We start from the raw sequence: 25,986 nt of genomic DNA, 5'->3' as shown, positions 1-25,986 counted from the left end.
CCCACAGTCTTACCACCCCTAGGCTTGCAGGGACCTGAGACTGAGGGGCTGTGTGAAGAGGCTGCCGGACTAGAGCTTGGTCAAGGATGCGACCATGAGGACAAGCGAGCCATGGATGAGGTCTACCCATGCCAGTGTCCTGGGACCCACAGCAGGCTGGGGGTGGGCAGGGAAGGGGGGAACTGACCTGAAGGAGAAGCGGAAGCAGTGAGTTGCCCCCCCCACCGCTGCCCCCAGGTGGCAGGGGTGAGGAGAGGCTTTAGAGATTAGGTCAATATTAAGAATCCTAACAGCTAATGCTAATTTAATGCTTTCTCTAAGTCAAGCACTGTTTTAAGTGCCTTACATACAATAGCACTTTTAATCCCCGAGCAGCCCTAGAGGGAGGTGGAATTTTAGCCCCATTTTGCAGATGGGGAAACTGAGATACAAAGAGGTCCAGTAACTTGCCTAGGATCACACAGCTAAATCAGTAAGGAAGCCAGAATTCAAACTTTCCCAGTCTGGCTCCAGTGCACTTAGGTTGCAGCTGGAGAGCTGCTGGGGGACTCACCAGGTTCACCCTGGTTTCCGGTTCCCAAGGGGAGGGGGCTGCAGGTCTCTCCTCCCTGCTCAAAACTAGTTAGGCTTTTGACAGGATCAGGAGGGACTGGGAGGTGAATGGCATTTGGAGGTGCTTGCTATCTTCTAAAAAGGGCTGGGTGCACGGGGGTGGCCGCAGTCACACTCCCATCCACGTCATCTGTGGATTCAACAAAGGCATGCGGTGCTCTCGATTTGGCCAACACAGCCCTTCCGTGTGGCCCGGTGTCTGTCCTTCCCCTGTAGATGGTGGATGGACACCTGCCCTGTCCCTTCCCCACTGGTCCAGTTTCCAGCCCAGGTGAAGTACAGGCCTTCACTCAGCGTCAGTCTTCATTTCGACGGTAGCGGCCACCATTCTCAAGGGCTTGACGGAGGCTGGAAATGTGCTGAGCCCCCTCGGGCCTTCTCTCGTGAATCCTCACCACAAACCGGTGCAGCAAATCATACTGCTGTCCCCATTTTACACACTGGGAAACCGAGGCTAAACGTCTAAGTACCTTGCTGAAGGACCCCGGGCTGGTGGGCCTGGCTCTGAGCTTTTCCCAGAGACCCCACTCCCGATACTTTTCAGCAATCTCAGGCGCTGGCCCTGCGGTCTGGAGGCTGGTATTCCCGAACCCTCTGGCTGCGTGTGGGGGTTCTGTTCCCTGACCCTTTGTCCGGGTGGCCGGGGCCGTTGACCCAGCCTGGGAGTAGCAGGAGGAGTCAGGAGGTAGTGGGACCCCAGGGCTGGATGTGTCAGGGAGGTCTTCCCAGAAAAGACAGGAAGACAGATCCAGTCTCTGAGAGAGTCAGTCTCCTGTCTTGAGTGGAGGAGGATTTTCCGGTCTGGCTGTAGAGCTTACCTCTGTGGAGTCTGCCGCCATCTCCTGATTAGCAAATGTATTTATACTTCTAGTTTGTATCTATTTTCTTTATATCATACATATATACACATATAAAATCCTGAGAATTCTAAATTCTTCTATTCATCTGAAACCCACCGTGAGCCCTCAACTTGCAGGAGCTGGCAGGCGGAGCGCTTTCTTGCTGCCTGGTAGACCACTGTTCGCCCTTCATATGCCTCCGTAAGGCTCATGTCTGTTCTAATGAACCTCCACTCCCTCTCTGGGAAATTTGTTCTTTCACCAGTTAAGCCCTTACCATGTGCTAGGTACTGGTTAACTAGTCTCAATTCCAGAGATTCAGCCATGGCCGAGACCAAGTGTGTGGCCTCATGGAGCTTCTGTTCTAGCAGGGGAGACAGATGGTAAACGAGAGAAGTAATCATGCAGGGTTGGAAGATGTTGAAGAAACAGAGGGGGGATGAGGAGTGTCACGGGTAAGTTGTCCCTTTAAACCGAATGGTCAGGAAAGCCACAGTGGGAAGGGGGTGTTTGCGCAAATACATGAAGACACAGAGGGAGTTGCTGCGTGGGCATCTGGGAGGAAGTGACCCAGACAGAAGGAACAGCATGGGCGAGGGCCCCGAAGCTGATTCAAGAAAACAAGGAGGCCAGGCCAGTGTGGCCCGGAGGGGAGGGGACAGTCGGGTGGGCACCAGCTCTGGAAGGCCTTGCCAGCCATTGTAAGGGCTTTGGCTTATATGCAAAGAAATAGGAAGTCACCAGAGGGATTAATCACACCCCCTTACTACTTCCCTGTTCTTCGTGCATCTCAGTTAGAGAACCAGCCCCCTGGACCTTCGTTATCTCTTTCTCATCCACCTCCCCTTTGAGACCCCAATAGCAGGACAGTCGGATCCATCTCTGTATTCTCTGGACCCCACAAAGCACTCAAGAAGTGTCTGTTGAAGGGAACTTGAACCGAGTGGCAGGTAGCAGCTAGCCAAAGCCTGGGAGATCTGGGCAAAGAGGTCTTCTGAGTTGATGTATGTGGTGGTGGGTCCCTCAGGGCTCCTGCCTGCCTTACCAGCAGGCACAGGCTGTGAAATCCTTCAGAATCAGGTCATCCCAAGGACCCGAGCACTGTGGGGAACAGGGAGAGGGTGCCCGCTGCTGCCTTCACGCCACATCATGTCAGGTGTTTCTGTTGCTGGGGCTGCTTGCTGGCTCCCTAACCAAGGTGTGGCCTTGTCCTGTGCAGGCATGCCTGTGGTCCTGTCGCAAGAGGCGGAGTCTGTTCTTGTGGGCGCTGCCGTTCTGGGTGCCTGTGCCTCGGGGGATTTCACTTCTGTACAGGTATGTGAGGACCAAGGGGTGGGTCGTGGCTCCTCCCCTGTCTGAGGCTGTCCTTCTTTTGACAGCAGTTCTCATCTTGCAAAACACACATAAGATATAATTAAGAAATGATAGGTTCCAGCCAGGGAAAGCACAAACACTTCTAGCCTCAGACATATTTATTGCGGTTTTCATTTGACTTGGCCTCTGTTAGTGTTGGTCATTCTGTTTTTCTGTTAGTTTTCTTTTTTCTCCTTTAAAATAGCTCTAAAATTATTTCTTTTAATTTCCTGTTGACCTTTTTTTTAAAATTTTTGTAGCAAATGAAACAGGTATGGTTCAAAACTTAAGTTTTTCGTGTAAATTTCAAATTTCTGTTTGCTTATTTCATCTCCGCCCACCACTTTCCAAATAATTTTGAGGGCTCTATCAATAAGGGACACAAATGAAAATGTTAGTTAAAAAAAAAATTAAAAGGGCAAATAAGGAACAAAGATACAGGAAGAAGGAAATAACTTAGTGGCGGTGATGGAGCACACAATTTGATTCTGAGCTTCCTGGCAGCCAAGACAAAAATGAACACATGATAAGTTGCATAATTCTTGTTTTCAAAAAAGAGGAAACATTAGTTTCTTGGGGAGACAAGGCTTTTCCTGCCATCAAATTGCAAAAGTCATCTCACACGTAGGTTTTATGGAGAGACTCTGAGTGGTAAAATAATAATATTAACAACAGGTTTATGAAAAGGTAAAGAAGCATCAGAGGAGGAGGCTGAGAGCCCAGGCTTGGACTCTGGCTGCCCGGGCTCACATCCTGCCTTGACTATCTCCTAGCTCTGTGACCTGACCATTCTGCTCTTGGCTCCATTTCTTTATCTGTAGCAATCATCAGGAGCACATTATGGGTTCTTTCTCTAGGTCAGGAGTGCACACGTAGTCCCATTATTCCCGTTTTATAGTTGAAGAAGCTGAGGCGTAAAGAAGTGAAATAAGTTGGCCTCAGTTGGAACAGCTAGTAAATGCCATAACTGAGGAGTCTGGCTACCCAGCCTCAACAGAGAGTTCAAGAAATATTTGTTCCAGAGAGCTTAAATGACTTGTCCAAGGTCTCCAGGTCAGGATGAGAAGCTGGGTTTTCCACCAGTAGCCCAGTCACTAGAGTGCTGTTTATCGTGCCCCGCCTGTGTACCAAGAACTGTGCTGGCTGCTCTTCCTGTGATCTTCCTGACACCTGTAACCTACACGGGCAACAGAGGTTAGACAGCAGAAATCCAAAATGGTAGCAGAACCTAAGGGGACACTGTTGTAAACACAGGTGCAAAAGTCCGATTCCACCGTCTGTCTGTGCAGTTTGTACACATTTTGAGAAGTGTGGTGCCCTGCACATTGGCCAAGTGTTGGGAACTGATGTCTGTGAAAGATCTTTCCCAGGGAATTGAATCCACTCGTGAATGCTAAGTGGCTTTGAACTGAAGTTTGTAATCAAAGATGGTGCAGTTGAAATCTCAACGATTTGTGGATTTTCTGGTACTCTCTCAAAAACACTGCGTGGGGTTCTTTATTGTTGAAATGTCAATGATTTGTCAGTTATTGTTTTGATGTCTCCATTTATGGAGATGTTCTCACAACTAGACGCCCCTCCTGGGACAAACAGTAGCTAAAGCAAAACAGCAGAGATGCTCCGAGAGGCCCTGCGTCAGCTTGCGTCATATTGTAAACTGAACGCGTCCCCTCCTGTGTCCTGTGTTGAAGCCCTACCTCCCAGTGATGGTATTTGGAAATTGGGGTCTTTGGAGAGGTGATTGGGGTCACATGAAACCGTGCAGGTGGGGTCCCCATGACAGGCTTAGTGCCCTTCTGAGAAGAGATGCCAGAGAGCTGGCACTTTGTCTGTCTGCCATGTGAGGACCCAGCATTACGGTGTCCTCTGCAAATCAGGAAGAGGGCCCTCACCGGAACCTGCCCCCACTGGCACCTTAATCTTGGACTTCCAGCCTCCAGAACTGTGAGAAAATAAATTTCTGTTGTTTAAATGCCCCATCTATGGTACTTTGTAACGGCGGCATGAGCAGATGGAGACACCTTATTTGATCTTGACAGCCTCCCTGCCTGAAGGGTAGATGTTTCCATCCTTGTGTTCTCTGTGGAAGAAACCAAAGCTCAGAGAGGGCTTCAGTAATTTTCCCAGACTACAGTTCATAGAGGGCAGAAGCAGAATTGAAACTTAGGCTGTCTGGATCTATACCCTATCTTGATGTTTCATTCTTATTATATTTTGTTCGATTCTTTTCTTTTTGTGTGAAAAATAGTTTTTGGCTTCGTAAATGTTTAAAGCTGTATTTTCTGAAAAGAAATGCCATCGGTCACAAATCAGGAGATAGTTTGCAGCTTCAACAAAGAGTAGTGTGGGATGGGGCTGCTTCATCGGATAGATACGTAATACCGTGACTTTAGGTGATACCTTGGTCAAATCTGGAGTTTCTAGCTCCAAGACGATTCCACTCACATCTTTCCCTAAGTGGAAACTGAACTTAATTCTGCACTGACATCATCGTCACTACATGAGATTTTCCGTGACTCTTCTGGAACAGAATCTTAGATGGGATACATCAAATATTGGGATTGGTGATTTGAGTCGCAGCTGCAAGTCTCACATTTTAAAGACAAGCTCGTCTCTCCTATTAAATCCAAGGAAGTATGAGCCCCTTGTGACTAAATTCTAGGAGATGCAGTAGTCTAGTAAAGAGAGCCCCCCGCTGAGAGAGCCCTGAAAGCTCATCTGTCATCGTTTCCCCGAGAGAATCCCAGTCATCTTGACCTCTGTGCTTGCTTGTTGTCTGTCTTCAGGCAGGGTCACCTGGCCTCTCTAGGTACTTGCTTTATTTGCTTACTTCCTCTTTAAAAACATGTTTAAAGAAGAATTGCCACTCATATGGGACTGTTGAGATAAAGAGCCTTGAAAACTCTAATGACCTGCATGAGCCCAGGTATAATTACCAACATTGTTACACTGATTATGTTCAGAACTGCTTTGGAAATGTAAATGCGCATAGACCTGTCTTCATTCGCCTCTGTCCAAAAAAGAGGCACCAACCCGTGTGCCCCAGGCCTGGGGACGAGCTCAGGATTCTGGCAAGTTGATGTGATACAATTGCTTTCTCCCTGTGATTCATATTTCCCAACCTGAACTTCAGTTTGTTCTTTGAACTTCAGACATCCTACTTTGTCAGTACAGTTTGTTCTTTGAACTTCAGAGATCCTACTTTGTCTTCAAGGTGCCTGCTACTCTTTCCTTTAAGAAAGTTGAGTGATTCCTGCCAGCAACTCACTGTTGCTTTCTCTTCTCATAGACCGCACATTCGGTGCTTGGAGGGAGGATTTCACTTTACACTACCATAGTGTGCAGACTTTGGTAGACCCAGCCAGAGTCATCTCCTCCAGATGAACAAAGAACTAGGAAGAGTCTAGAGGACCCAGGCTCCAGACCTAGGAAAGAGGCCCTAGGGGAGACAGGGTTTCCAATTTTCTGGGCCTCTCAGCGAGGGGTAGAGCCCTGTGCCTTCCTATGGTGATACCAATAGGTCAGAAGGATTTAGAGTTGTGGGTTTTACTTATAATAATTGCAAACCTGTCTATATTGCAGTTCTGGGGAAATTTTATCAGATGGAGAGAGTTAGTGGATAGAATGTTCGGGTGGGATATTAAGGGGAGAGATTAGTCAGCACGAGGACCATTACTATTTCAAGTTTTGAAGCCTGCCCGCAGCGCCTGGCCTCCACTTCCTGTTCTTTTATTCGTTCATGTGACCATCCCCTGCTTCCTTCCTGCCCTCCTTAGACATCGAACGCTTCCTGCTAGTCCCCATTTCAAATGAGGACCTCCCAGAGGTACTGATGTGGCCATCCATCTGCATTAAAGAATGGAATGACTAATAATATCTGAAAGAGTTGTCTCTCTCTAGAAATGGTGTTCTCCATGTAGCAGTTCTCAAAGGTCTACCTCCAGCGGGTAGTGGGGTAGGTGTCATGGCAGGTTATCTTCACAGATATCCTGGATCTGCAGCTTCATCAGTAAAATGGAATCAAACCACAGAGATGCCACCTCATGGTAAAAATGCAACTATTGAGTAGGTGGGAGGGGACGCAAGGGGGAGTCTTCCTTCCTCCTTTTATTCACCGGAATATGGAATCCACGCAGTCTTGACCTCTGTGACCTTTCCATCTGACCACTCCTGATCTCCCAGAAGTCACCCCTCATCACTCCCTTGGCTCTCCCTGCACTACAAAATGATTCTCTAATTCTGAATGTCCTATAAAGCAAATACTTGTGTTTAGAAAGTTGGGAACTTCCCCCAGCCCTTCTGTAGGCTCCCAAGCCCAGGAAAAAATACGTTCATGAAATATCAACGTGCTCACATTCTCTAAGCAGAGACCGTAGTGAAGTGCGAGATACATGAAACAAGAAACCGGTTTCAAGATGCTGTGAAAGAAAACTCAGTCAAGTGGCAAAGAGGCAGAAATACAAACCGACTTTCCACTTTCTGCTTCGTTCGGGCTCCTGCAGATGTCATGAGCTTTCTGTAATTTCTTATCTTAAAAGACAGGGCTTTCTTGTCCTTGTTCCCAATCTATTTATATGAAACAAGCTTTAATTCTAACAGTGCTATTTATGTGGACACTTGCTCCCCCCCCCCAAAAAAAAAGCAGAGGAAACCTCTGAAGCAAAAGTCAGCAAAAGAGGACTGTGACAAGAGATGAGGAAGAATTCCCCAGTCAGTGTAAGGCGCGTACCAGTATAGAGAGAATAAGCCCTTGGGATCAACCAATTAATCAAAACCTTTCTTCCTCCCACGGTGTGAGGGTTGCCGCCTCTGTAAACCATTGACTCCGTGTGTTCCCACCATCAGCTTTCCTTGTCACGTTCCAGACAGACTCCTGTGTCTTGCAGACCAATACGTGTGAGTGGCCTGTTGAGAGCCGTGATTACTCACCCTTTCTGTGATGTGCGCCCACAAGAGAAACCGTCCATGCTGACCACAGTGGTCTGCCCTCGAGGTCAGGCCTTGCAAACATCCTCATCGCTTCGCTGAAGCCTCTCCTTCTGTTCTTTTTTTAAAAAGTTTACTTCCTTCAGAGCCAGTTATATTCATCACCTATTCTGTGCTTCAAAGCCTGTGATGTCATAGAGGACACATTACGTCTCCATTCTGTTTTATTCTGTGGGAGTCCGTGTTCTGTAAGTTTGTGATCCATTTGGCTTTGTCACCAGCTACTTCCCCGTTTTACATTATGCAAAGTAAAGCCGATGATCGAGATTTTAGTTGCCGGGGGTTTGGAGAGACTGACAGATCATGGATGTTCAGAAATTGGAAACCGTCCCGTTTCTTGGCACAGTCAATCTTGATTTGCTTTTTTTTTTTTTTTTTCCTTCCCCTTTCCCTGGGCTCCAAGTCATTAGTCATGTTCAGTGGGAAAAACTAAGAAAATTCAGTGAAGCTAAAAGAAAAATACAGACACACCGATCTTACTATCCTAAAATCGCCGGTGTGGAAGATTCTGGTTTCTGTACTTTCAGTATTTTTATACATACTTTGAAACTTTACAGTTTTTTAAATTCCAAAAATGTGTTCTATACAATGCATCGTGTTCTGTAGTTTCCCCCCCCCCACCCAAAAATATGTAGTAAACATTTTTATTTGTTGTTTTTATGGGTCACATAATTTTATATCCCATGGAATAAATCAGCGCTTATTTCACCAATCCCCTTGTTTTGAATATTTACGTTGTCTCTATTGTTTCAAAGAATGCTGCAGCTGACATCTCTGTAGCTGAAGTTTTGCAGATACCCTAAATTATTTCCATAAAATAAATTAGGGAGATATAATTGGCCAAAAAGTTTCCCAACTTTTAGAATTCGGATATATATTAACCCCTTATTCTCCCACCAGCGGTGGATGAAAATCTAGGACACCCCTTTCTCGTGTACGAGGAGTCTGTTGCTGTGAGTTTTAGTTCCATTTAACTTTCATCCTCAGGCCCTTTAGAATCCTGTTCATTTCACATATGGTCCTGATATTATCAACTTTCTTTAGTAGCCTTTTGCCCTTTGCTGCTTAAGCATGTGTTTCTGGAGATATGAGATTCTGGTTTCTAATTAAATAGATTCAGATTTCTGATTGAATTTTCTGAGTGTCCTGTCCCATATGTCAATGCCTCATAGAAAGTCAACAGAAAATCCTGGAATGAGAATTAGTTGTTTAAAGAAGGATTAAATTAAGAATGTGATGCTGGCCCTAACATTCATTATACTTATTACCACACCTGGTTAACAGTACATTCTTATCTCTTCAAGAATCGCTCCCTCTCCAAAAAAAAAAAAAAAGGCAACACACTCAGGTTCTGATTAATTGTAAATCTCCTGTTCCAATCTACTTTGCAGAATGGAATCCTGGATATAAAAGTCAAAACATTAACTCAAAATTAGAATTCTATTTTTAGGCAATTATTTCTATAGATGATATATAACGTTTGACTCTCCTGCCTCTTACAGGGTGATCTAGGAACAGGGCCTGTCACTTCCCATCCCTTATTATTCGTAGAATCTTTGTGGCAACAAGTGGGTGTGTAACAGTCCCTAGTGTGCAGATGAGACTCTGAAACACCAAGCCTTACTCGATACAAAGTCCATGTTCTCTTTATTCCATCAAACCATATCCCAGTAAATATATACACTTTGCCCAGGAAAGGCATAGATTCCAACATGGCAGTGCAGCTGCCCTTCGCAGGGTGGTGTATAGTGTATAGAAATTCTCAGCAGCACGTATTTGTCATCACTGTTTGGGTATCAAACATAGAAATAAAAACAAGAAGGATGCCCTCTTTGGTTTGGAAATTTTCTAGTTCCTTTGCCTGGAGAAGACTTTATACCATGCCTACCAGTTTTGTTTTGTTTTGTTTTGTTTTGTTTCCTTTTAATCATAATCCACCCATTTACTTTTTATAGAGGTAAATACAGAAAAGCACTTTAACTAATTCAGAGCTTTAAGACATACTTTTTATACTGTTGTTATCAACACAAAGATTTAAGCTAACGAACATTTTTTTTTTCCCAACATGTCCCGCCCCTTATTTTAGTAACTTAAGAATTGGACTTTTCATAAAAGCAAACAATGGCTAAACCTCAACTGAGCCCTTTAGAAATTTAGAAGGGTTACAGAACTGTATTTCTAAAATAGAATTTACCAAACTCTTTAACCTTGTTTTGTTCAAGGCAACATTTCATACTGGTGCAAATCTGAAAAGATACATAAGATCTTTCTGTGGAAGCAAATGCTTGCAAGTGATTGACTTCCCATTGTAATGGTCATTCATAATAAAATTCCCTTTTGGAATAAACTGGAAATGATTAGGTTGGATATAATTTTTTTTTCCTATACACTATGATAACTCATGAAGAGCAGATCCATGCTGTATAAGTTTAATGTTCAGAACAATAAATCGGGCTATGGGCCCAAATAGGAGACCAGAAAAGACAAGACCCTTAGTTAAGTCAGGAATTTTCTGTAATTGGGAAAAAGGCCCTAAAAGATGACAACACACAGATACCCACATACATACACACGTATGTACATATCTACATACCACATACTGTGGGACAAAGTTTGATTCCGAGTCGTGGGATGTACAGAGGTCGCACTGAAGTCAATGAAAGAGTTTTGGTTGCAGCATTGAGGCAAGTGATCAAGAAATATTTGAAAAGATACAAAAGCTGTTTGCAGTTGTTTATTGGCTGTATCTGGGACTCTGGGGTGAGCGGTAAGAAAGGACCTTGTGTTCAGAAGGTTGAGTGGCATGTCTTTCATAATATGCATATCTGAGAAATTCGAACATTTAGAAATTTGACACCACGTTAAAAGTGGTATATGAGGACATTTCCTATACTGTTATAATAATTTTTCAAATGAGGCAGCAGGTTAAGAGAGGTGAAATGACTTACCAAAGCCAATGGTTAGAAAGGAATGCAGCCAGAATCCAAGGCTTAGCCTAGCATATCAGAGCTAAGTCTTATTCACTTTTGTCACAGATGGAAATGGATTCTTTTGGGGATGAGTGCAGTTGCTATTTAAAACAAAACAAACAAAACAAAACAAAAAAGTAGTACCGGTTTAAAAAACTAGTTGTTTAAAAAATAGACAATTAGAATTTGGAGGTACCTTAAAATGTCACTGTGTTACTCCACGCCTCCACAGAGGGCCCTCTGAAATTAGGGTAACGTTAGAGAATTTAGTAGAGGGACTATTTACAAGACTGTAGACCAGGGCATGGAGAAGTCACAAGGGAGGATGTGGTACCCTGGGATTTGTAACAGTTGGACCTTAAGCGGTGAAGAGCACAGTTACTGGAACCCCAGAACAGAGGCTTGTGTTAAGACTACTGAGTCAGCCTGCTTGCCAGTGACTCTGCAAGGAAAGAGCTGAGTTGTTGACCTCACTTTCCTCCCACTCTCTGATTTACTGCTGGATTCCCCATTGGCTGGACTTGAAGTCAGAGGGAACACGTTGACAGAGTTGGTACAGGTGAGCCTGGCAAGGCCCAGAGAAGGGTGGGGAGGGAGTCTTTGGGAGCACGTGCAAACGACCAACACAGTCGTCTGGGTTGGGCTGTTAGGTTAGTCTGTGGACCAGAGGCTAATCTGTGAATGGTTTGTTACTGCTTAGCGATGAGATAAGGGACTTGCATCAGAATGTAAATCAGTTATGACATTTGATTCATATTAAGATGTTCTCAGTGAAAGAGTCAGTGTGTCTGTTCACATTCTGGGGCAAATTCCTTCTGGCATTATGGCCGGGCTGTTCAAATGACACGATGGAGACCCCACCGCAGACAAGGACAGACATCCTGGGGTCCTCAGAAGGTGCCCCTTTATTCCTGCTTTCATTTTCCTGCCTTAGCTCTGCCAAGAAACAACCAATAACGTCCTGCATGGCCTCTGAGCGGGGCGCTGTGCCAGGGCACTTCAGATGGTATTGAATTCTTGCAAGTTAGGTTCTTCGCTTCACCTTTGCAGATAGAACACCGAGTCTCAGGAGGTTTAAGTCACGTGCTTGTGGTCTGACCCCTAGCAAGTGGCAGAGCTGGCAATCAAGTCCAGAGCTAATGCCAGTCTCTTTACTCTTCATATGTCGACACCAGCCCGGGACTGTTCTTAAAATTACCTGACGCTCACACCCAGAAAATAATGCAGGATTATAGGGGGATTGCCTTGTTTGGACACCTGGGGCTGTGTTCTGTGTTGTCGGTAACAACCAAGTCATGGTTTTGGGACTAGATGCACCCAATTCGTAGAGAATCAGATAGCATCATTTATAGGTCCCATGTTTCTACACTTCACAAGGCCTTTCCCGAAAGAACCAGCCAGATGAGAAGGTGAAGTCGGTGTGTTTCTAAGTGGCTGTTGTCTGTTTCCATCTCTTTTTAAACCTGGGAGGTCGAGAAGATGATGGGGAGAAAGAATCCATGACAGGGATACATTTCCTTAGAAATGTTATTAATTGGCTGGGCAAAACAAGAGAAGGAAATAAAATAGCTCTCCTTACTAAGTAAAGGCATCTCCTTCCCTTATCTCATTAAAAATTAAAAGCACTCTTGGTTTAAGTAGGGCAAATTAGTAATTAAGTGCTATATAATCAACTTGTGTAAACATAATATTGAAGGGGAGGCCAAATTAATCACTCCACTGACTTGTTTTTGCCCCCATTAATGTACCTTTTACTCCGATCCTTCCTGTGATGTCAGGATGCGTTTTCTGCTCTCCTCTACTGCTGGAGTTTGGGTGGGCTCTGCTTGCTCAGCTGACAGATGCCAGTGAACTAGATGGAGGAAAAGGCATACATGTGGGCCTTGAATCAAGTAGGCGATGAGGCTCCCTGTTTAATTCTTTTTAAAAAATGATTTTATTTATTTATTTATTTGAGATAGAGAGTGAGAGAGAGAGAGAGAGAGTATAAGCCAGGAGCAGAAGAGGGCGAAGCAGACTCCCCACTGAGCAAGGAGCCCAACGTAGGGCTCGATCCCAGGACCCTGGGATCATGACCTGAGCTGAAGGCAGACTCCCAGCTGAGCCACCCAGGTGCCCCATCCCTATTTAATTCTTTAAGCCAGGGTTCAGCGGCAGGAGTCTGCCATGTGACAAGGACAGTCCTAGATGGGATTCGGAGTTAAGATGGTGGAGGAGTAGGAGACCCCTTTTTCATCTGGTCCCCTGAGCTGAGCTGGATAGGTACCAGACCAGCCTGAACATCCACGGAATCAGCCTGAGATGCAGGAAGATACATCTGGATCTCTACAAATGAACATCTCCAGCGCTGAGTATTGAGGTACGAAGCGGAGAGCCATGAAACCGCACACAGATATCGGAAGATAAACGGAAGGGGGAGAGAGCTGCCGCATTTGGGCGCCGGGAAGCGGTAGCCACCTGCACGGGGAAGCAGGCGGACTCACGGACCAGCACCCGCGAGAGAGCAGACTGAGACGTGAGCCGGGGAACAGGCGCCACCAGACTGAAACGGGGCTCCGGTGCGCTCACTGGAACCAGACTGAGAACAGGAGCTCCGGAGCGTGGGGGGGGGGGGGGTTGCGGGTGGTGCTGGCGGTGTTAGAAACACAAAGGACAGGGGCGCCTGGGTGGCACAGCGGTTAAGCGTCTGCCTTCGGCTCAGGGCGTGATCCCGGTGTTATGGAATCGAGCCCCACATCAGGCTTCTCTGCTATGAGCCTGCTTCTTACTCTCCCACTTCCCCTGCTTGTGTTCCCTCTCTTGCTGGCTGTCTCTCTCTCTGTTGAATAAATAAAATCTTTAAAAAAAAAAAAAAACACAAAGGACAGAGACACGCCGGCCCTAGAAGTGAGGGCTGGGACGCCGGGCGTGGGGCGCACATCCCGGGATGCTGCAGGGTTGAGCAACACCAACAGAAACAGAGTTAAAGTGGCCAGAACATCAGTGGGGAACGTTCCACGATTCCTCTGTTCTGAGACAGAGGCTGAGATTCGGCTACTGCTGCTCTAACTCTCAGAAGAGGCACAGCAAACCACAGGGAAAGCCACCAGAGAACAAAAGCCTGGAAAGACCAGCTCACAGGGTGCCCATCCCCATCCCCCCTTGCAGGGGACACGGAGACTCTACCCAAACAGGGTTGCCTGAGGACCGGCGCGGCAGGCCCCTCCCCCAGAAGGCAGGCTGAAAAATCAAGAAGCCCACATCCCTAAGGTCCCTATAAAACAAGTGTGCACTGCCTGGGTCCTGGTCAGTAATTTGGGCTCTGGACAACCCCACAACCTCTCCTCATCAGAATGACGAAAAGGAGAACTCCCCCCCCCCCCAGCAAAGAAAAGACAATGAGTCTGTGGCCTCTGCCACAGAACTGATGGATATGGATATAACCAAATTATCAGAAATGGAGTTCAGAGTAACAATGGTCAAGATGATGTGTGGACTTGAAAAAAGTATTAACAAAAATGTTAATGAGAATATAGACTCCCTAAGGGCAGAAATGAGAGCGAATCTGGCAGAAATTAAAAATTCTATGAGCCAAATGCAGTCAAAACTAGAGGCTCTGGGGCGCCTGGGTGGCGCAGTCATTAAGCGTCTGCCTTCAGCTCAGGGTGTGATCCCAGTGTTCTGGGATCGAGCCACATCAGGCTCCTCTGCTAGGAGCCTGCTTCTTCCTCTCCCACTCCGCCTGCTTGTGTTCCCTCTCTTGCTGGCTGTCTCTGTCAAATAAATAAATAAAATCTTAAAAAAAAAGAACAAAAACTAGAGGCTCTTATGGCCAGGGTGAATGAGGCAGAAGAATGTATCGGCGAATTGGAGGATGAGTTAGTAGAAGAGAAAGCTAAAATAGAAACGTGGCTCAAAAAAATCCAATCTCAAGAATGTAGGTTGCGGGAGATTACTGACTCAATGAAACGTTCCAATGTCAGAATCATTGGCATCCCTGAAGGGGAGAAAAACAGAGGTCTAGAAGAGATATTTGAACAAATTGTAGCTGAAAACTTCCCTAATCTAGCAAAGGAAACAAGCTTTCGTGTCCAAGAGGCAGAAAGGACCCCTCCCAAGCTCAACCATGACAAACCTACACCACGTCACGTCATAGTGCAATTCGCAATAATTAGATCCAAGGATACAGTATTGAAAGCGGCCAGGGCAAAGAAATTTCTCATGTACCAAGGCAAAGGTATCAGAATTACGTCAGACCTGTCTACACAGACCTGGAATAAGAGAAAGGGTTGGGGGGGGGCATTTTTAAAGCTCTTTCAGAGAAAAACATGCAGCCAAGGATCCTTTATCCAGCAAGGCTGTCATTCAGAATTGATGGAGAGATAAAGATCTTCCAAAATCACCAGTCATTGACCAATTTCGTAGCCACAAAACCAGCCCTACAGGAAATATTAAGGGGGGTTCTATAAAAGTAAAAAGCCCCCAAGAGTGATACAGAACAGAAAGTCACAATCTATAGAAACAAAGATTTTACAGGCAACATGGCATCGTTAAAATCATATCTCTCTATAATCAGTCTCAATGTAAATGGCCTAAATGCTCCCATAAACGCCACAGGGTTGCAGATTGGATAAAAAGACATGACCCATCCATTTGCTGTCTACAAGAGACACATTTTGAACCTAAAGATACATTCAGACTGAAAGTAAAGGGATGGAATACCATCTTTCATGCCAATGGACCTCAAGAGAAAGCTGGGGTAGCAATTCTCATATCAGACAGATTGGATTTTAAACTAAAGACTATAGTTAGAGATAAGAAGGGCACTATATTATTCTTAAAGGATGTATCCAACAAGTGGATATGACAATTATAAATATATATGCACCCAACAGGGGAGCAGCAAGATACACAAGCCAACTCTTAACCACAATAAAGAGACATATAGATAAAAATATGTTAATAGTAGGGGACCTCAACACTCCACTATCAGAAATAGAACACATAAGCAGAAAATCGACAAACAAACAAGAGCTTTGAATGCCATACTCGACGAGTTGGACCTCATAGACATATATAGAACACTACACCAGAACCAAAGAATACTCATTCTATTCTAATGCCCATGGAACATTCTCAAAAATAGACCATGTTCTGGGTCACAAAACAGGTCTCAACTGAAACCAAAAGACTGAAATTATTCCCTGCATATTGTCAGACCACAACGCTTTGAAATTGGAACTCAACCACAAGGAAAAATTTGGAAGAAACTCAAACACTTGGAGACTAAGAACCATCCTGCTCAAGAATGATTCGATAAACCAGGAAATCAAAAATCAATTTAAACAATTTATGGAGACCAATGAGAATGAAAACACAACAGTCCAAAACCTATGGGATACTGCAAAGACAGTCCTAAGGGGAAAATACATAGCCATCCAAGCCTCACTCAAAAGAATAGAAAAATCTAAAATGCAGTTTTTATATTCTCACCTCAAGAAGCTGGAACAACAACAGAGGGACAGGCCTAATCCACGCACGAGAAGGCAGTTGATCAAGATTAGAGCAGAGATCAATGAATTAGAAACCAGGAGTACAGTAGAGCAGATCAACAGAACTAGAAGCTGGTTCTTTGAAAGAATAAATAAAATTGACAGACCACTGGCAAGACTTATCCAAAAGAATAGAGAAAGGACCCAAATTAATAAAATTATGAATGAAAAGGGAGAGGTCACAACCAACACCAATGAAATTGAAAGGACTATTAGAAACTTTTATCAACAGCTTTATGCCAATAAATTAAGCAATCTGGAAGAGATGGAGGCCTTCCTGGAAACCTATAAACTACCAAGACTGAAACAGGAAGAAATTGATTTTTTAAACAGGCCAATTAATTATGAAGAGATTGAAACAGTGATAAAAAAAAAAAAACCTTCCAAAAAACAAAACTCCAGGCCCGGACGGTTTTCCTGGGGAATTCTACCAAACATTCAAAGAAGAAATAATACCTATTCTCCTAAAGCTATTTCAAAAAATAGGAACAGAAGGAAAGCTACCAAACTCATTCTATGAGGCCAATATTACCTTGATCCCCAAACCAAGCAAAGACCCCATCAAAAAGGAGGATTACAGACCGATTTCCCTAATGAATATGGACGCCAAAATTCTCAACAAGATCCTGGCTAATAGAATCCAACAGTACATTAAAAGGATTATCCATCATGACCAAGTGGGATTCATCCCTGGGATGCAAGGGTGGTTCAACATTCGCAAAACTATCAGTGCCATAAATTTTATCCAGAAGGAAAAAGCCAAAAATCATATGATTCTCTCAATAGATGCAGAAAAAAGCATTTGACAAAATACAGCATCCTTTCCTGATTAAAACCCTTCAGAGTGTAGGGATAGAGGGTACATTCCTCAATATCATAAAAACCATCTATGAAAAGCCTACAGCAAATATCATTCTCAATGGGGAAAAGCTGGAAGCCTTTCCCTTAAGATCAGGAACACGACAAGGATGCCCACTCTCGCCATTATTATTCAACATAGTACTAGAAGTCCTTGCAACAGCAGTCAGACAACAAAAAGGGATAAAAGGTATCCAAATCAGCAAAGAAGAAGTCAAAATGTCTCTCTTCGCAGATGACATGATACTCTATATGGAAAACCCAAAAGAATCCACTCCCAAACTATTAGAAGTTATAGAGCAATTCGGTAACGTGGCGGGATACAAAATCAATGCTCAGAAATCAGTTGCATTTCTATACACGAATAACGAGACTGAAGAAAAAGAAATTAGGGAATCCATCCCATTTCCAATAGCACCAAAAACCATACGTTACCTTGGAATTAACTTAACCAGAGACGTAAAGGACCTATATTCTAGAAACTACAAATCACTCTTGAAAGACATTGAAGAAGACACAGAAAGATGGAAAAATATTCCATGCTCATGGGTCGAAAGAATTAACATAGTTAAAATGTCAGTGCTACCCAGAGCAATCTACACTTTCAATGCTATCCCGATCAAAATACTGATGACATTTTTCAAAGAACTGGAACAAATAGCCCTTAAATTTATATGGAAACAGAAAAGGCCCCAAATCGCCAAGGAATTGTTGAAAAGGAAAAACAAAGCTGGGGGCATCACAATGCCGGATTTCAAGCAGTACTACAAAGCTGTGATCACAAAGACAGCATGGTACTGGCACAAAAACAGACACATAGACGAATGGAACAGAATAGAGAATCCAGAAATGGACCCTTGGCTCTTTGGGCAACTAATTTTTGACAAAGCAGGAAAAAACATCCAATGGAGAAAAGACAGTCTCTTCAATAAGTGGTGCTGAGAAAATTGGACAGCTACATGCAAAAGAATGAAACTTGACCACTCTCTCATACCATACACAAAGATAAACTCTAAATGGATGAAAGACCTCGATGTGAGACAGGAATCCATCAAAATCCTAGAGGAGAACATAGGCAGCAACCTCTACGACATCGGCCACAGCAACCTTTTTCATGACACATCTCCGAAGGCAAGAGAAACAAAAGATAAAATGAACTTGTGGGACTTCATCAAGATAAAAAGCTTCTGCACAGCCAAGGATACAGTCAAAAAAACTAAGAGGCAGCCCACGGAATGGGAGAATATATTTGCAAATGATATTACAGATAAAAGACTGGTATCCAGGATCTACAAAGAACTTCTCAAACTCAATACACGAGAAACAAATAAATCATAAAATGGGCAGAAGATATGAACAGACACTTTTCTAATGAAGACATACAAATGGCTAACAGACACATGAAAAAATGTTCAAAATCATTAGCCATCAGGGAAATTCAAATCAAAACCACCCTAAGATACCACCTTACGCCAGTTAGAATGGCAAAAATAGACAAGGCAAGAAACAACAATTGTTGGAGAGGATGTGGAGAAAGGGGATCCCTCCTACATTGTTGGTGGGAATGCAAGTTGGTACAGCCACTCTGGAAAACAGTGTGGAGGTCCCTTAAAAAGTTAAAAACTAGGGGTGCCTGGGTGGCGCAGCGGTTAGGCGTCTGCCTTCGGCTCAGGGCGTGATCCCAGCGTTCTGGGTTCGAGCCCCACATCAGGCTCCTCCACTAGGAGCCTGCTTCTTCCTCTCCCCCTCCCCCTGCCTGTGTTCCCTCTCGCGCTGGCTGTCTCTCTCTGTCAAATAAATAAATAAAATCTTTAAAAAAAAAAAAGTTAAAAACTGAGCTGCCCTATGACCCAGCCATTGCACTACTGGGTATTAACCCCAAAGATACAGACGTAGTAAAGAGAAGGGCCATATGCACCCCAATGTTTATAGCAGCATAGTCCACAATAATTAAATCGTGGAAGGAGCCGAGATCCCCTTCAACAGATGACTGGATTAAGAAGTTGTGGTCCATATATACAATGGAATGTTATTCAGCTATCAAAAAGAACGATTTCTCAACATTTGCTGCAACATGGACAGCACTGGAGGAGATAATGCTAAGTGAAATAAGTCAAGCAGAGAAAGACAATTATATGGTTTCTCTCATCTATGGAACATAAGAACTAGGAAGATCGGTAGGAGAAGAAAGGGATAAAGAAAGGGGGGGTAATCAGAAGGGGGAATGAACCATGAGAGACTATGGACTATGAGAAACAAACTGAGGGCTTCAGAGGGGAGGGGGGTGGGAGAATGGGATAGGCTGGTGATGGGTAGTAAGGAGGGCACGTATTGCATGGTGCACTGGGTGTTACACGCAACTAATGAATCATGGAACTTTACATCAAAAACCAGGGATGTCCTGTATGGTGACTAACATAATATAATAAAAAAATGTTTAAAAAAAAAAAAAGGACAGTCCTAGATGGCCATGTGACAAAGAAGAATGAAATGTATCTCGGTACCTTCGTAGTTCCAATCTAGTGGGGAGGAAATGGACACAGACAGATACCATTATGAAAAAGTCTACTAAGTGAATGGCAAAGACCTTGGGGCCTTGCTTCGGCTCAGATCATGGCTCTACCACTTACCTTGGATAAGTTACTTAATTTATCTGTGCCTCAGATAAATCTGTAAAAGATAACCATAAGATGTGCATCGTAGAGATATCATCACACAATTTGTGTTGTAAGAAGCAAACACATTAGGGGCTCCTGGGTGGCTCAGTCGTTAAGCATCTGCCTTCAGCTCAGGGCATGATCCCAGGGTCCTGGGATCCAGCCCTGCATCTGGCTCCCTGTTCTGCTGGGAGCCTGCTTCTTCCTCTCCAACTCCCCCTGCTTGTGTTCCCTCTCTCGCTGGCTGTCTCTCTCTCTGTCAAATAAATAAATAAAATCTTAAATTAAAAAAGAAAAGTGAACACGTTAGAACATGTAAGGTGAAGTAGTGTTTAGTTAATGTTGGTATCATTTGTTTAAACTACAGTTGCTATGCAGTGGGATAATGGACCACCAAGAAAAGAGTGTCTTCCACTGTCTTGAGGGCTGGGAATGTCCTTAAAAGGCAACATTTGAACTGGGCCATGGAGGATTATTAGCTAGTGATGGAGGTGGAACTTAGGGGAAGGGCCATATGACCCCAGGTCTGCTCTTAAACTTTGCAGTGGAGGGGCTTCTAGAAAGCAAAGAAAAGGACCTGTGCCTCAGTCCTACACAAATCTCTCTCCGTTTCAGCTCAACTCAACAAATATTAGTAATTGCTGGAGCTTCAGTTGTGTGGTGTTATGTTAGCTGCCTGCCAGGGATGGTAGGTGGGGTGGAAGAGGGTAAGTGAGCTGAATCCGTTGTGGACCAGATGAAATACTGGGCAGAAGAGAAAAAGGTAGCCCTCTAAGTGACTGTGCTACACTCCTGGGTATGGCTTCTTCTCAGCCTACTAGCTATGGGAACGAACCCAGCTGGGCAAGGTGCTTCATTTCTCTGAGCCTCACTTTCATGTCAACTGACCCGCTGAGTTGCTGCAAAGTTGCCTGGTGCACAGGCAAACACTCATGTCATTCCTGTATTAATTTCATCCTCGTAACAAACCTGTGAAGTAGGTGGTATCGTTGTCCCACTTTATAAAGCAGGAAATGGAGGCATCAAGAACCACCCTGCCACCCCACTGCGCCCCAGTGCTTCGGAGGCACCTGAGCTGGATTTACATAACACGTGCTAGAGATAGAACAGACACCACATGATTACATCCAGGCCCCTCACTCACTAGTAAGGAAGAAATCCTCCCTTTCTTGTGCTTGAGGGAAAGGAGTGGCCGAGCCCACAGCCATGGTAACCCTTCAGCAGGTGGGGCAGGTCAGAGGAATGACTGGCCATTGGATGGTGAGAATGCGGCTGCTTGCACCGATCTTGGTAGTTTTGCTCGGGGAAGGAAACAGTTTGTTTATTTATCATTTATATGCCACTTCCATAAAGGATCAGAGGAGGTTTATAATACGTGAAGAAGCGGAATAGAACTAAGCAAAGTAAAGCTCACAAATAAGAAACTATGCAGAAAGAAGAGAATACACCAACTGCTTAGACTAGGGGATCCTCAAATTCAGGTGCCTTCTGGTGCCAGGTAATCCATATAAACATGGGGAGATACCAGCAAAGGACAAAAGGATTTGATCGTTTGCCAAGGTGTAGAGTGTATACTCTGCCCGAGGACATTGACATTGAGATTATTTTAATCCTGGATTAGTGAGTGCCAAACCAAACAGATTTATGGAACAGATTGGCCTATAGGTCTCTGACCCACAAATAAAGGAATTGCTCTGAGCTTCCAGGCAGCCAAGATGAAACTGGGAAATGTGTCCAGTCCTGTGGTATCCACAGACTCAAGAAAGTATACCAGTTCACCAAAAGAGACTACATTTTCCCTGGTACCAAATTCTAAAATTGCTATTCCTTTAAAAACCAACCTAAAAAATCTTCCATGGAACTTTCACAGAAGCAGCAGAAGAATTCATCATATACTACTTTGTGAAGAGCCTGGAGCATGATATTGAAACTTGACTTCAAGTAAAGGATCGATGGGGTTTATAACTTTCTGACGCTGTTGCTTGACCCAGGGGTACAGCTGAGAACATGCCGCGTGGTCGATGGATGGCATGGCCCTTCACCTCTCCTTCCTGAATATTCATGCCTTCAGCCAGCTTCATAAGCAAAGCTGTATGGGTGACCCAGGAGTGTCTTACGGGACCTCAGTACCAAAGCTTTTCACCAGCCTGGCATTGGGAAGTGCTCAAATGAAGCACCCATCAATTGAGAAGGGCAACAGATGTTGAGTCATATCAAATGTCAGTAAACAGCAAGCCTACAGAGGCCACTGAACTTGGCATCCTCTTAGCAAAAATACCCTGTTGCCTTCAAGAGGGAACACCAAGGACTTACATAAACTGCGTTAAGCGATGCATCTTTTTTTAATCTCTACTTTTTTTTAAGGGCACATTTAGTGCTCACAGTGTTCTAGGCTTTCAGCCCTAGAAATGTAGGTCTTCAAAATATCCTCCCAGTAATTATGAGAAGTTTCCGCTTCTCCGGTCCCTCCCTTTTTCTGTTAGCATTATGATTCATATTATAAGTAATAGCTAGAACCACAGTTAAGAGCACTAAGTCCGGTGTCCCCTAAATCTGTGTTCTAATCCTGTGTTCAAATGCTGTAGCCATGCCTTCGCTCAGCCCCTTCTCCACTCTAAACTGGTTTCCTCGTTTGTGAAAATAAGACTATTAAGAGTGTGTACTTCATAAGTTTGTTGTGAAGATTCAATGAGATGGTATGTATAAAGCATTTAGCACAGTTACTGGTATGAATAAACTTGCAGTGCGAGTCGGACAAAATTACAGTGATATCTATGTGAATACTATTATTAGCTGACTGTCTAAATCACACACTGTGCCATTGCTTTGGATGTGTTCCTCAAAGATGGCTGGGCTGGTCATTTGCCTGTTTGCTCTCAGATAGGTTTTTCTCCCCTCCTCCCACCCCGTGGCTGCACTCTGCTCTGTATTACATTTCCCAGGCTCCCTTGCAGCTGGCCTCTGGCTAGGTTTGACCAATGGGGGATACCAATGGAAGACTGACGGGCAGGAAGAGGGGAGTTGGTAGGTCATCTCTCCCTTTACTAGAAAAGCAGCTGCTGCAGCTCCGATGTGATTCCAGCTCCCAGCCTCTCCCTTTCATCCTCCACTTCTGGCTACTCAGCCTTTCTTTAGTTTCATTCCAGCCTGGCAGCCCCAGCTCCCGGCCCTAGCCACACCACAGCCTCCCATCGTCCCCTTGATGGGGTAGCAGCTTTCTGCTGCTGTTGATCTCTTGAGTTGTGGCAACATCATCTGTCTGGCTTTTTGTTTTCCTCAGTCACCTGTGAAACCAATTTCTTGTGTTAAATCCTTTCTGTTGAAAGACCTAGAGATGTTTTGGTTCTCCTGCCTAGACTCTGACATGAGTGCTTTTTAATTATGAAAGGAGAAGTCAGTCCTTACAGTGAATTCACTTCCCCTCCTCTCTCCCTATTGGAATGAGCTAGGCTACCTGGAGAAGGAGGGGCTGGTTATCATGGAAAGCAGTTCACTTTCACTGAGTGATGTCCAAAAGACAGGGAACTGACCTAAGCATCTTAACTGAATACCCGATTCTGAACAACCCAACTCTAAGTTAGGCTTTGAGGCCAACAGCCCCTTGTAACTTACCACTTTTCCAAGAAGACAAGACTTGGTTACAAGTCAGAGCCAGGCACAATTCAGGGTAGTGCCCAGTCTAAATGAATAGAAATCCTCTTGCTGGAGCCAGAGCTCAGGACCATTCACTATTCTAAGTGAGTCGCTGTGTTAGGTGTGTGATTACTCACACACGCTCCCCCCAAAAAGGAAATGGAAGCTCAGAGAGAGCAAGTGATTTGCCCAAAGTCACGCAGATATTAAGTAATGGCGTTAGGAGTTGAACTTAAGTTTATATGTCTCAGAGAATTGTATCTGTTCCTCAAAGTTTTCCAAGCTTTCTTCCTGGTTCAAAGCAGATAGTAAGGAAGCTGCATGCATGACTATATTGCCGTAGTCTTCTTGTAAAAATTTCCTTATGGAACAATATTTAACTGTTCTTAACTAATTCTCACAATAGGTTTATTTGGAAAGTGTATTATTTCCTTTTTTACAAATGAGTAAACAGACTCACAAAACTGAAAGAATTCACCTAGGTCCTACTGTGTGTTAATGTTTAAGCTGGAAATGAAATGCAGGTTTTTCTGTCCCCAAGCACACACTCTTTCTAAGGTGACATCAGAGTGCTGGATTATGTAGTATAAGGCCAAGCATTTTTTATAAATAAAAAAATACATTAAAAAATTTTTTTAAAGGAAGAGCCACCTTTAAGTGGCTGATAGGCTAGATAAATAAAAATGAAGCAACCTAAAGCCAGAGCATGTCATTGCATTATCTCTTCTCTGGTAACTAACAACCAGAAGCAGGAAAGAAAGAGCAGTACGGTTTGGGATAAGAAGTGGGGCTTGAAATGGAAATGTTAACTTACGATCAGCAGGAAGAGGACTTTTCTGGAGGTGCTGGTGAGAGCAAAGGAATAAACATGGACAGAAGGAGGATCAGCTCAACGCCTGGAAAGAGCCCCAGGTCGGAGTAGCAAGAGAGAAGGCTCTGTGGAATGCTCAGTTGTTCGGAGGTGGGGATTTAACTATAAACAGATCAATTAGGAATTTGATCAGGAGTCTTGGGAGAATCCTTTGCCCAACATCCCTTGACGCTCTTATTAAAAAATGTTATAAGCGAATAGTCTCATTTTTTTAAAAAAATCAACATTAGTTCTTCATAGGTGATAACACTCCTTCTGCTTAAGAAAAATATGGCCTATACATTAATTTAGCCTGTGAGTAAAAACAAAGCTTTATTACTCATCTCCAGTTTTGAAGAGTCCCTGAAATAGAAGGGGAACACTCTTTAAATGCCCCCAGAAACTGTCCCATTTCACTAGAGCACATCTGTCTCTGTATAGGGGTTTTGGAACATACCACGTTTGAGGATTTCTGGATGGAGAAAGCACCTTCTGAGACAATGCCACTGGGCTGTGGGAAGCAAGCAACCCACCAGGCACCAGCTCAGAATCTACTCCCTCTCCCCTCCCCACCACCCTCCTTGTCAACTGACACCTCTGCGGGGAGGAGCCTTTGTGTTGGATGGAGTGGGTCAGAGTGAAATTCCTACCAAGTTGGCAGTGTCAGTTTCACCTGTCAGCATCTCTGATGAGGAGGGATCCTGGCAGACCAGACGGTTTGGATAATTGGATTATAGCGGTTGTCTTCATCTCAGTAAGCTGACTAACCACTACAGACGCCGGAGGAGAAATTCATAGACAACCCTGAAGTGAAGGTTCGAGCAAGTGCTTAGACTTACTAGAAGACAGCTGGCAGTAGTGGGTCCAGCATGCTATAGTGCGGAGGGGAGCGGGACCTCTGTCTTCAGGGGGCTCCTGAAAATGATTCATGTAGTATGCACTGGCTCCTGTCCCTATACTTTTTGTATATTAACTCACTCAGTCCTCCCTAGAGTCCCATGAGGTCCTGATGTGAGTTGTGCTTTGCAGTCTAGGAGGGCTGGTTAGCTATGAACCCGGATGTTCTGACCCTAGAGTCTGCTCACTGGGATAATACTGAAACCCATCCCTGTAAAGTTGCTTTGGGAAACTCCTCTTGGTAAGGTTCACCTCTACCCCTCTCTACCTCCCTGTGCTTACCTTTGGTGGTGCTCTTAGATGTTTCAGTGTCCCCCCTACCCCATTTGAGTGGGAGTTTCCAAGTAAGGGGCCAAGTCCTTCTCATCCTTAGCCAGTAGTGGGTGGTGGGTAAATGTATGTTGTACTGAACTGGAGGTGAAATTTTATAGAGACTTGGCTGGTTACACAGAAAGCCAGCCGCTTAAAGCTGTGGTGCCTCTGTGGATAGACTTGGATTTAAAGTCTTTAACAGATAAAATCCGATCCAAGACCACCTAGATTATAGCTGAAACAGCTTTCCCTCTTCACACCAGCACTCACGCCAGATGGCTCCTTATGATTCTCAGTTACCCTCATGTTTCAAAAATAAGCTCCCCCATCCTGAGTGGTTATAGTTACGGAACAGCCCAATGTGTGAGCTGGGGCAACAGGTCTACCTCTTTGGGCCTCTGATTCCTCATCTTTAGACTGAAAGAATCAGGTCCAGTTTTCAAAAAATGTAAAGCAGTGGGACATTTGGGAGGCTGATAAAGAAAAGAG

The 25,986-nt window shown here is 44.4% G+C and overlaps 1 protein-coding gene across 25 annotated transcripts in view; it reads left to right on the top strand.

Annotated features, from left to right (window-relative positions):
• Positions 1-25,986, top strand: part of FGGY (FGGY carbohydrate kinase domain containing) — a 399,022-nt gene that overhangs the window by 312,601 nt on the left and 60,435 nt on the right. For 24 of the 25 annotated variants that reach the window (XM_057310627.1, XM_057310624.1, XM_026497979.4 and 21 more), the window contains one exon: positions 2,671-2,765. The exons of the other annotated variant lie outside the window; for it this stretch is intronic. In XM_057310627.1, the coding sequence (XP_057166610.1) occupies positions 2,671-2,765 (95 nt within the window). The remainder of the gene's footprint in view (positions 1-2,670; positions 2,766-25,986) is intronic. 25 annotated transcript variants of the gene reach the window in all.

This window comes from Ursus arctos, unplaced genomic scaffold (assembly GCF_023065955.2).
Source record: "Ursus arctos isolate Adak ecotype North America unplaced genomic scaffold, UrsArc2.0 scaffold_12, whole genome shotgun sequence".
NCBI classification, from domain to species: Eukaryota; Metazoa; Chordata; class Mammalia; order Carnivora; family Ursidae; genus Ursus; species Ursus arctos.
The sequence above is the reverse complement of the archived record's forward strand: the minus strand, read 5'-3'. Positions and strand labels throughout refer to the sequence as shown.